The 13,245-nt window shown below is 41.8% G+C and overlaps 1 protein-coding gene across 1 annotated transcript in view; it reads right to left on the bottom strand.

The window, feature by feature from the left end:
* The window catches only part of LOC122938626 (cytochrome P450 7B1), a 242,314-nt gene that overhangs the window by 19,123 nt on the left and 209,946 nt on the right, over window positions 1-13,245 (bottom strand). Inside the window, exon 5 of the mRNA XM_044294276.1 lies at window positions 9,233-9,411. Coding sequence (XP_044150211.1) covers window positions 9,233-9,411 — 179 coding nt within the window. The remainder of the gene's footprint in view (window positions 1-9,232; window positions 9,412-13,245) is intronic.

The raw sequence follows: 13,245 nt of genomic DNA, 5'->3' as shown, positions 1-13,245 counted from the left end.
TCCCTTTCTCTTCATATTTTTTTTCCAATACCAATCTCCATACTCAGTTGTTGCAGAAAAACTTCTATTACCCCATTCACTGGCTCAAGCTTGACCCTCATTCGCTTCAAGAATCGATTAATAATGCACATCAAATTTGCAGATGGGAGAACCGCTAGAATTATATTTTCATGAAAAAATGGACACTATGATTTGATTACTAAAACATCTAAAGCACAAGGCATTGGATAGAAATACACTCACCAGATGGAGTTGTGAAAGGACCGGCACAACTCAGTTATCAAACAGGATGAGTATATCACAGAAGACTGCAGCTACCACCTCGTCCGTTGCTCCACACAGAAGCCAGAGGATAGATATCTGATACCTCCTGGTATCTGATAAAGGGGGCATAAACACATTATAGGTGGCAATTTTATTTAATTTTTAATAATAAATGTTCCTTTTGTTCCCTTGGAACTATGTTTTGATCGGTATACAGTAGGACATACTATTAGGCTAGTTTCACACTAGTGCTTAATATCCATCAGGCTGTTATAGCAGGAATCTCTCTGCATTGCCGAAAGCTAAAGTGTCACCGTCTGACGCCATTAACTATACCGGGGCCGGGCATAGATCTGGTCGCAACCCAACAAATATGCAGAGAATCGGCTGAAAAATATTTGTCGGAAGTCGTCTGTAACAATCGTTTATAGATTCTAAAGTGAAAGATCGTTGGCTGAACGTTTTCGAAATTGTTCATTTTAGCAGACAAATATTGCATGTTTATGACCATTAGATCTAGACAGGTTTATGACCATTAGATCTAGACAGGATTTCTTGCTCCCATTTTTTGTTTTCTACTGATCAGGTGTCTGAGTATTTATTAGGCATATGTGGTTTCTATTCATTATCTTTTCAATGTGATGTGTGTTATATTACTAAAAAAAAGAAGAACTGGATCAGAAAAACTGAAAATATTGGCTACACAACCAATATTCTGCTTTCTTTTACGTCCATATACTCTCCTATTACAAATCGGTGTTTTGCTGAGCAATATAGCATCCTTAGCATGCTATGGACCCATATTGCACCTCAAAGTGCCCCATGCTGAATTATATGGGCATTGTTTCCTAGGAGCATTTATTTTAGGGGAGAATAGGGTGCACTATACTATATACTTGTTAAACTATATAAAACATTTTTATTCTGAATCACTGAAAATGAACAAATTTATTGTGTGTCATTATTACATGTGATGATTATCACTAGAGACCAGCGAAGTTTTGAAAAATTCAACTCTCCAACTTCACCAAAGTTAGCCCAAAAATTTGATTCATTACGAATTAATTCGGCACAAATCTCTATATAATCAGGTATACCCAGGCAACTCTGTCTTAGGGTACGCTGCACCGACCATGCTGAGGGTGAGTTGCGGCCATGCTGCGGTGAAGAACCACACGGCCAATTAGCCCACAGCTGCCTTTCATTTAATAATGAAGACCGCACTGTATAGTTCTTCTTCATTGTTAATGGCTGCGCAGCACCTTTAAACCGTGACTATCACTGGTATGGGGTTTGGCTGGTTAGGTGGGGGCACAATATGCATATTATTGCTGTTCTTGTCTGCTATCTCCTGCAGGTTATTTGATATTAAGCACTGAATAAAAATCAGCTCTGGCATACCCACTTCTCCAACCCCAGCTCTCTCTTGTCCTACAGGTGGGAGTCCTTCTTCTGCCACCTGTTTTTCCTCCTTTTTCACATCATCTAATATCGATCAGAATATGTCATCAGGAACATCTAGCTCCTCCTCTCTCTGCATCTTGCTGACTTTTCTAAGATATGGAGACTTTGAACAACAATCTATGAGGGTTTAAACAAAGACTGCCTTTCTCCTCCCCCTGTTCTGTAAATGGAGTAAATAAAAGTACTGCCCTGTCCGCAGTCTGACTGCTGGGATACTCATGTTGTATGTGTGGGACTATCCAGCTGTACAGTACAATGACATTGCTGATACACATGGGATCTTTCCACTACCTGTTCTGCAAATATCTGCAGACACTTCCTTACAGCCAGCAGAAGAGTACAGGGGAGAGAACTCCTCTAGTGTTTGTCAGCTCTGTGTTTGCAGGATTGAGGAGAGAAGGAAGATCTTGTACTCAGCATGTCCCCTCAGTGCCTGGAGAAGAGGAAATCTTGCAACTGCTCAGTGCATGAGGCAGAGCCTCCAGCCCTGAGTCTGAGCTGCTGATGGTAGAAGGGGTTAAACTCTGCTGAAGAATCCAGTGGGAGGGGAACATAGGGCAGACAGCTCAGCCAGTAGATCAGCAGTGCAGGGGCGTGGCTTATCTCTACAACCAGTACAGCCTTCACAGTGACGCTCTGTGCACAGCAGCAGACCTGCTCCTCCCTCAGGCTTGTGCACAGAACTTCATCAGAGCAGGGAAAGAAGCTGACATCACAGGTCATGTGACGCTCAGCTAACTAGGAGAACAAGGCCCCCGTAGATGAAGTAAATGAATTGAAAACCCCTTACATTTGCTTAGTTAGAAACATTCAAAGAACAAAAAAATAACTTGGACAAGCCCTTTAAAGGGGTTTTCCAGTTACACAAAGAATAACACCAGCATTCAACATTACTGCATTATATAAGTGAGATAAGTTCGGAGTGCATTTTGACTCCTCCAATGTTATTATGATCTGCAACCCTATGTTTACAACCTGGCGTAAGACTCATATGTAGTGTCTGTAGCATCAGGTCTCTGCCTCTCCTTTCACTCCCAGCAGAAACATCACAGGTCCAAGCCTGCTTGAAGTCCTGCTGGAAAAACCCTGCCCTAAGGGCTCATGCACACGAAACGTTTTGTCCGGCTCCGTTCCTTTTCTCTTGCAGCCCATATGTGGAACTATTCATTTCAATAGGGCCTCAAAAAACGGAAATGACTGTGTGTATTCAATATCCGTATGTCCGCAAGTCTATTCCGCAAAAAAATAGAACATGTCGTATTCTTGTCTGTTTTGCGAACAAGGACAGGCATTGTTACAATGGATCCACACAAAAAAACTGATGTAACACGGACATCAAATTGATGTCATCCTTTATTTCACGAATCCGTGTTTTGTGGACCGCAAAATACATATGCTCATGTGCATGAGCCTTTAGGACCAATTCACACAACTGTATTTTTGGACGATAGGATGCAGACCCATTTATTTCAATGGGCCCGCAGAAAATGCAAACAGCGCACCATTTGATGTCCGCATCCGTATGTCTGTTCTGTAGAACATGTCCTATTCTTGTCTGTTTTGCGGACAAGGATAGGCATTGTTACAATGGATCCACACAAAAAAATAAAAAACTGATGCAACACGGAAGTCACACGGACGTCATCTGTCAATTGATGCTAAAAATTGCAAAACCGGAGAACCCCCTTGTCTCACCTTAGACGTTTGGGGCATATCGGTCTGTTAGGTGAGGGTCCAACCTCTGGGACCCAAACCTATCTTTAGAACGGAGCCCTCAAAGTGAAGAACGCTGCACCGCGCATGTGCGGGCACCTTCCATTCATCTCATAGGAATGAATAGAGGGGGAGATAACTCAGTTCAATCAGGCCCCAAATTTACAATGAGACACTGTGATTCAGAATTTGGAGAGTCAATGGAGTAAAGAAGTCCTTATGGGTTTACACTTCTCTTTGCAAAACATTATCGACTTCAGCAGGAAATGCAATTTTTTAAGAAATATATTGCGGGTGATTTATCAAAACCAGTGCAAAGTAGAACTGGCTTAGTTGATCATAGCAACCAATCAGATTGATCCTTTTATTTTCCAAAGGAGGTCTAAAAAATAAAAGGTGGAATCTGATTAGTTGCTATGGGCAACCTACTTTCACATTAGTGTTTTTTGCGGACCTGTCATGGATCTGCAAAAACGCTTCCTTTACCAAAATACAACCGCATGCATCCGTCATGAACGGATCCGGTTGTATTATGTCTTATATAGCCAAGACGGATCTATCGTGAACACCATTAAAACTCAATGGGGGACGGATCCGTTTTCTATTGTGTCAGAGAAAACTGATCCGTCCCCATTGACTTACATTGTGTGCAGCATTATTCTGTCAGCGATGTGAACGCAACCAAACGGAACGGAATGCATTTTGGTGCATTTCGTTTCGTTCAGTTTTGCCCCATTGACAATGAATGGGGACAAAACTGAAGCGTTTTCTTCCGCTATTGAGATCCTATGACGGATCTCAATAGTGGAATTGATAATGTGCAAGTAGCCTAAGCCAGTTCTACTTTACACTAGTTTTGATAAATCTCTCCCACTGTGATTTTTATTTCCAGGTAAGTACATGACTTATGAGGAAAGTGGCATAATAGAGGATGTGCGTGAAAAATAATGAAGTTATAACCTCTGAAAACATTTCTGGTGGAGCTTTAAAAGAAGCAGCATTTTGGACCCCTCTGACTGCTGATAGTGCTATTTAGGAGCCGGGAAGCAGTGTAAGCATACTTTAAGTGAGACTCTATTAGGAAATCCAATTTTGAACCCTCCCGGGACCATTATCACAAGTGCTATAGAGGCAATTCTTCCCTGTGAAGTGCTACCTGAAATTAACACTTCTCCAGCTCTCCCTCTGTTCTGAGTGACAGCTGTAGCATCCAATCAGAAGACCGCTTGTCATTCAGAGAAGAGGTTAGGGCTGGGGAAGTGTTCAATGTAGAGAGCCAAGGGCACAGAACAAAAGGGATCGCCTCCATGACACTTGGTGTCAGGAGTCTTAAAAGTTGGATTTCTTGCTCATACAACCTGCATAACCATCACTAGTGATGAGCGAAGTTATCAGATATTTGATTCGGCTGCATCGGCAAATTTCATGAAGAAATTTGATTACCGTAGTTAAAGAATTACTTTGTCACAAAACGCATTCCATTGTATTGCATTGATTGCATCAGCTCCTGTCATTGAATCCCCCAGATGCTGCATTTATTGAGGATCACGGCATCTGACACTAAAATTGAGGCCTTTCAGGAGTTAATCAGGGTAAAAAAATAAAATAAAACATCACCTTATCCATTTGCTCGCAGAGAGGCCATTGCAGCCATCTTGATTGAAGAAATCATGCAAAATCTCGCGCAGTGACGTCATCATGCTGGCTGGGCTCGGTGACATAATCACTGATGACGTCCCCGTGCCCAAACAGCGTGGTGACATGGGAGATTTTTTTAGGTTTCTTCAATCAAGATGGCTGTGATGGCCTCTCGGCAGGCATATGGATAAGGCGAGTATGTTTTTTTATTTCCCTGCCATTTAAGGAAATTTTGATCTAAGTCAATTTGTTTGACTTCGGACTCGCTTATCTCTAACCATCACCCCAAGTTATATTTAACCGTTCCCCACTTCCTTTCACCTATATCGTACTGTCAACAGATTTGATGAGTCAAAACTGCTGATAGACTCCCTTTAAGATGGCCACTGTATTCATTCAAGTTTTTATGTCAGATACTAGAATCATGATAGGCAATTATCAATGTAAAGCATAACTTAGCAACATATCAAAGGTTTGCTAGAAAGAGGAGATAGAAGCACTTTCTCTTCACTGCAGGACATGGTCTCAATAAAAAGGCTTGTTTCGATTCTGTGCCGGCGCCTCTTTACTTCGGCGGAACCACCTCCAGTTTAGGAGTTTATTAAGACTGCAGTCTAAAACGCGGGTCTTAATAAAAGTGCCCCTATAGATTAGTCTTATTCAGGCACTCTATAGTATCATATAAAATGGTATAACATAAAAGGGGCTTTAATACATGGTACTGCAGTGATCATCCAACATAAGGTCTGCCCTGTCCGTGCATATGGAAAAGCTGTGTACTTGATGTGAGGAAGCCGCAGCCAGATAGCAGAAAACTCCAGCAGGCCACATTTGGTTACATTTCACACCTCCAGTCAGACAGCAAGGATCCTGCAGGAAAACCCCCAGCAGGAGGTATCAGCCCTTGCCAGGATCAATGAAACGTCCCAGACATGTTGGCACCTACATTTCATAAGGAATTATGAATCGCCCGGCAATCGCAGGCGCAAACCGGATAAATATTGGTGTCCCGGTGGCCACGATAAACATGCCCATGGTCTTTGTTTGAGGTTGGGATGCTAGGGAAGGGAGATATCTATATCTCCCCACAGAAACACAATAGCGGCACCATGTTTGGACTTTAGTTGTATCCGGAACCCAGGCAGATTCGTTGGTCCCAGAACCATCTCCCTGTGACCTTCTGATTGGAGCTATAAACCCTAAAGGGTTTTGTGGGTCATTTGCAGCTAGTCCAGCAGAGGGGGGGTGGACCCCTCACAAAGGCCAGGAAGGGAGGGATCAGCCACAGGTTAAAAGGCTTGTGCCAGCAAGCGGGCAGGTCTTTTCTCTGAAAGGGGGTCACATGGTGCAATGTGTTTGGAGGGACCTGCAACCGGCTGACATCACTGCCTCCTGTGAATACAGCTAAGAACTCATCACTACCCAAAGGACTCATATATCTGGTAAACTGAGTTATTGCTCTGCTTAACCCTGTTGTACCTATATCACCTGTATCAGTAACCTCAGACCACTGTATACATTCTCTGTGTATTATGTTATATCTAGTGTGCCCTTAAGGTGATTATATATATATTTAATCTTGTGCTGTCTTGTATCTTGATCACGAATCCCCACGTCGGTGTTTCGGCCTAGTTAGAAGCTACCGCGGATTGGTTTCTCACCCTATATAATCCCGTTAGCAGACAGGGCTTATATAAAACGAGAAGCTGGTGGCAGATACCCGGGCTGAGACAGCGCTGTTTTCACTGCGGCAGTGAAAAGGCTCTCAGCTTGTTTCATCTTTGTGCCCGTGTGGACAGGAGGTGTCTGTGTAAACTGTACCAAGCTGACCTTACCTGCTCCTCCTGGAGGGTGTAACGTCACGCTTTGGTAACCCGTGACCATACGGCACCTCGTGAGCTCGACATAGGTGACGTCAAGCGGGCACGAGGCATGGTATTCGTCACACTTGATCCCTAAAAATTAGATGCCTGACTCTGACCATGCTTAAAGGAAATTAATATCATGCCAATTTTCCCTTTCAACTTGCCTCTACTTAAAGATGACCTGTCAGTTCTACAGACATGTCTGTTTTTTAGCAACTACATACATTCCCCATGTAATAACAATCCTGGAGCGTCTATTCTTATGACTATGTTGTGGCATTCCTATATTTCTCCTTCTAGAAGTTATAAATTAGTTTTCAGCAGTTCTTAAAAAAAGCCCAGATGGGTGTACCAGTTGGAGGTGCGTTCCTGCACCGTCTGAAACTGACAGCACTGATTGGATAGTGTAAGAATGCACAAAGACCCACCTCACTGGTAACATCCATCTGGACCTTCAAGCTGCTAGTAATTCATTCATAACATCTAGTAGCAATAAGGAATGGCCCAAAATAGAGCCATAAGAAAATGCTCCAGAATTGGTATTACATGGGGATGCAATTAGTTACTAAAACGGACATGTCAGGAGAGGCTACAGGCCCTTTTTAAGGGGCATATTATAAATATGTATTTTTTAGTGGTGTGTTTTTGGGTACCGAAGATGGGCCAAAAGTCATCACAGTCAAAACTGAGGTTGTCTTCTTCTACAAATGGTCATGAAATTCATCACACTAGAGATACATGCTAACCTTAGGACCAAGATGACTATGTCTATATGGAAACTACAACCGAATGCACAGCATGTAGTACACACTGACGGGTGTGTTATCTGGTTTTTCTATAAATGAATCTGTATTTCTCAGCCAAACCATACTACACAATGATAATCCAAGGCATACTATACATTTGTCATAATCCAAGGCATGCTATACATTCATCATAATCCAAATACAGACTATACATTCATAATCCAAGACATTCTATAGACATATTTCAACATTGTTTGTATCTCTATGACATAGGCTTTCCCAAACTGCATTACTTAGGCTAATTTCAGACTAGCGCTAGAGATCCGGCAAGCTACTCCAGAAGGGAACAGCCTGCCAGATCTCCCTGCATTCCGGCAGTGCCGGAAGCTTGTAAGTCTCTGTCCAGCCCCAACTATAATAGGGACCAGCAGAGAAGCAGCCGGAAGACAATAGATGTATGCAGTGATTTTTTTTCCGGCCGCTTTTCAGCATATTTGCCAGGATCAGTCCTGCTGGATCTCTAGCCTTATGTGCCACCGATTTTTTTTTTATCTGCCAGTTAAAACCAGATAGCGATACATTTCCTTTTTTTCTAACCTTTTTATTCCCTGGTTACAGTTTTTTTATTCTATTTCCTGTACATGATTATGGGGTCTGCAGTCCTGCCTGAGTTGTTCTTAACAGCATTTAGAGAACATTTAAAGAATTGCTTTATGGAAGACCCACAGTCCATAGGAGGGGACCTCACTGACTTCTATGGAAGAGTTTTCCATGTCTGCTCTGTGGCCTGTGCAGAGGTCATTATACTAGGAAAGAATAGATATGTCGGTGTTATCTATGCACAGAGGTGATATCTGTTATTCTAAACCTGTCTGTAATGATAAGGAGATAACTGCAGACCAATAAGTGGCACCTATTATTAGGTCTAGTGGCCAGTGTAAAAACAGGGTTTTATGTTTTTTTTGTTTAAATATTGGCATGAAAAATTAAAAATAACATCACAAAAATTCTTTAAAAATGTGTTTAACATAAATAACATGATTTAAACAATAGGTCCTTTTCTGATGACACATTCCCTTTCAATTGACATTACTGTTAATGTGTACTTCCTCTCCCATGTGAAATTGTACATCATGATACATAATAAGTTCTTATTTTGAATGTGTTTTCTATGATTTCAGGGCACTGAAATAAATGTCGGCCATTATTTGAAGTTTAAGCCACCACCGAATATTTCTATAGCTATAAAATGATCCAGAGACATAGACAGTGCACATTTAGCCTCAAGTTCTCAATATTCAATGTGCAATTGTCATTTTTTCTGAAAGGACCAGCAGCCTAAATCATCCACACTGGATATATATATATTATTTTTTTTTATTCGCTACAAACCCTTTCACCTGCAGGGCCATAAAACTGTGACTGAGTATAGGCAGATTACTTCCAGAAGAAGGAGCAACATTAGGAAATGTATGCACTGTAAAGGATTCGGCCTCTGCGCTGTGCCCGGAGTCTGATGACAAGCTCAATTTGAATGTTTACCTCGGGATCTTCGAAGACCTCAGGATCTTTGTGTAACGCTGGAGGATATAGGGCTACAAAATCGCCTTTTCTCAGACTCACTGACTGGTCATCCTCCAGCTCCAGAAGAAAATCCTCTTGAACTACACGAATGTTCATGGAGGCAGAGCATAATCGCAGTGACTCGTTTATAGCACTACCTGAGAAATAGAAAAAAAAGAGGACATGACAACGGTGCCGTTATGATTTGCTCAGAGAATATATTGCCAATGACTAGACAGCCCCACCGGGCTCCATAACAGGAGTATATTTCCTGCGCTGAGGTTACAGAAACACTACAGTGGAAGCATAACACTGCATGTAATCCACATAAAGGGTCTAAATTACAGTTTACATGTGCTAATAAATATACAAAAATTACAGTCAAAGGAATTTTGTATGGAAACAATTATAGCATACCTTCCTCATTTATTGGAAACCTGCATAGTATAGAAGCCTTGCCAATGAGATAATTAAGGCCGCATACAAAATACCGTTCATTTACATAAGAAATGAGCAATCCTGGGAAATGTCGCTCAGCCCGCGCGCCGCAGCAATGACCTAACTAAACTACGCCTCTCATCCTATTCAGCCAGATGAGTGATATCCTTGATTTCGGAAAAATATTTACAACGTTTTTTTTTTGTTTTTTTTCAATTCTGAAAATGCATTCGCCCAAACGTGCGCCACATCCTGAGACGCGTTAGAAGTCGAATGTCCTCTGCGTTCCCAGTGGCCTTCACCTTTTGCTCCTAGCACGACAGATTTTATGGGTAATTTCCGGCAATTTATCCTGGCAGTTTGAGGAGAAGTCCCAATGGGATTAGTATGAATAATTTGCATAAATCATTCTGATCGCAAGGCATATCAGCATGTAGCTGCTGTCTAAATCCGCATCTCTCGTTTTGTAATCAAACCTGACTGTTCCTCCAGCAGCTTATATCGGGGCTGTAATGGGGCTTGATCTCCTCTAATAATGGGCTTTTAAAATAAAATAAAAGCAAATAAAGTCATTTTTCGCAGCAGCAGGCGCCGAGCTAGAGGTGATGGAGAGAAATAAATAAAAGCAACATGTTAACAAAAGCACCGTGCACGTCCATAAGCAAAAGGTTAGTTATCAGAGACAGCGGATCCCTGGTCTACACGATGCTTCTGAAAAAGATAATAACCAACGTTCTTTCAGTAAATATTAAATCTGTTGCAGCATGCATAGCAAATAAAGTGGCCTTGGAAGCTTTCTCGCAGGAGGTTTTTCCTTAAGCGTGCATTTGTCTAAAGAAATGAGGCTGCGGTCAGCTCTGTGTGGCCAGCGCTGTGATTCAATGTGACGTACAGTGAGTCTGTGCATATTCTTTTGGACTGCCTTCGTTACTATAATCAGGCAGAGTCAAATCGGCTTGTTGGTGACGAAGCCAGGGAACGACTCTGGTTCCAGAATATGGCCTCTACTGCGGATAGCCACAAGGCACCTGACACGATAAATTTCAACTGGCAGCGCTCTGGCAACGAAAAACTTTACACGGTACAAAATCAATGGGTCCAGCCTCCATTTTTCTGCTGTTTGCAGACCGAAAAAAATAAATAAAATTATAAATCTGAATATTTGTTCAGAAACGGTGGCTGACATATGCAGTAAAACTATTTACCCGAGGAATTTCGGCAAGGGTGAGAAAGAATAAGAGGTCAATATATATATATATATATATATATATATGCTTGAACCTGCTGCTGCGATAAAATAACTGGTTCACATTTTATATCCTGGGTAATGCGGGCACATCATGTTGGTTGACAGTTTTCCAGGAAGCGTGGCAGTCTGTGCCCAGTGCAGTATCACAGATGACAATTGGGTAAGCATATCTTATGCAGAAGTTAATCACAATAATAGAGCACAAAGTGTGGCGTAGCAGTCAGATCGTAAATGACAAATCTGTTTTACCTTCCAGTACCAGTTATGTGTGGAAGACGAGCTTGGCTGTAGCTCTGAGCGATCATGCCGATAATTATTAGATGACAACAGTAATGAGTCACATTATGATCACCAAAGGACAGGGGGACTTATTTAGGTCTGTCGAAAAAAAAAATGCAAACGGCAACCCCCCCGCTTCCCCTCCTTCTCTCCCTCCAACCAGAGAGAAAGTGCTCAGCTTTCTACTCAACCTGCACAAATATCAGACAATATACAGTGAATGGAATCACAATAAACCTACGGCCTCCTATCACACTTGTCATAGTTCAGCAGGCACCAGCGAGTGCTACTAACAGACCAGCTGGGTAGCTCGGGACGCCTTCCATTCTGCACCATGAGGTACAGTAAATTATCTTGCACAGTACAGCAACATCTGTTTCTGTGCTAGTGCCGAACAAACAAGGCAATTTAAAGAATACCTAGGGATAACCAGGCAGCAAAAGAACACGACCCCCGCCCCCCCTTTTTTTCCTACACATTTAATTCTTGTGCTTTATGCTGCAAAAACAGTGTAAATATGAAATTTTCAGTCGATGCGTCTTTTTTTTTTTTTGCATAAATAAATTTTCCATTTTTTTTGCATAAAGGGAATTTTCATCCCTAGGTCCCAATGACTTTGACTAAACTATTTTATTTTTTTTTATATACCGTATTTGAAGGAAACGTTTCCATGTTCATATAAATAGTGAGCCTTAAAACGTTATTTGCTATACTTAGTTCACATGCCTTCAAGCATTTGTCTTCCAATTTCCACTGAATAAATGCGTACTAATGAGAAACAGAGCAAGCTGCTTAGGCAAAACTGGGGGACTTGAGTCTGGCCTGCCACCAGCTTCTGATAGGCAGGCAAATTGAGTTAAAATGGAGAGTCTTGTCAGCTGGAATACAACAAAGTCGCCAAACAACGAGCTGTCAATCACCCAATCAAACCAGGGGACTGCAGGTAATAAAAGGTCACTTGCTTCATTAGCTGCTTTGGCTATTGTCGGCAGGTTAATTCTAATTAACCTGGACGTAAATCTCGCAGACAACCTGCAGTGTGGACAGCAGTTATCAAAATATATTATATTTATGTTTGCGCAAAGCACACTGATATCATGTCATTATTAATCATGTATCATTATATCACCGGGGCCATAAAAAGCCAATTGGGAGTTAGTGACAATACGGCAGTAAGGAAGGGCGCCCTACTGAACCTTTCTTAGAGGCATGGTGGATAAGCAGGGCTAGTTGGAAGAGATGCACCTATGGACGCCATATAAAATATGAAATATGTATTACTATCATAATTCATTTATTAAATGCATTGTTTGCTGCATATTTACTTTCATAGGGGTTTAGGAAAGTTAAGAAATTTTAATCAGGTCTTAGCAATCTGAGCCTGACCTTACCATTTTTACTTTCACACTAGCCTTATTCTTTTCCGGCAATGAGTTTCGTCTTAGGGGCTCAATACCAGAAAAGAACTGATCAGTTTTATCCTAATGCATTCTGAATGGAGAGCAATCCGTTCAGGATGCATCAGGATGTCTTCAGTTCAGTCTCTTTGCCTTTTCACGATGGAGATAATACCGCAGCATGCTGCATTTTATCTCCGTCCAAAATTCCAGAACACTTGCCGGAATGCCGGATCAGGCATTTTTTCCCATTAAGTGTTCCGGCAAAACGGACCCGGCATTGCGGTCTGCGCATGCTTAGACCGCAACAAATTTGAAAAACAATAAATGCTGGATCCGTTTGTCCGGATGACACCAGAGAGACAGATCTGGCATTTCAATGCATTTGTCATACGGATCATGATACTGATCCGTCTGACAAATGCCATCAGTTGGCATACATTTTGAAGGAACTTGCAGGCAGTTCCGGCGACGGAACTGCCTGCCGGAATCCTCTGCCGCAAGGGTAAAAGTACTCTTACTAGAGTAAGTTTTCTATTACTAGAGATTAGCAGATTGATTTCGACCTGAATTTCCCCAAAATTTGGGTCAAATCCAAATAAAACATTTTGCCCATTTGATTGAAGTGA

The sequence above is a fragment of the Bufo gargarizans genome, chromosome 5 (genome assembly GCF_014858855.1).
Source record: "Bufo gargarizans isolate SCDJY-AF-19 chromosome 5, ASM1485885v1, whole genome shotgun sequence".
Lineage (NCBI taxonomy): Eukaryota > Metazoa > Chordata > Amphibia > Anura > Bufonidae > Bufo > Bufo gargarizans.
This window is presented reverse-complemented; position numbering and strand designations above follow the sequence as displayed.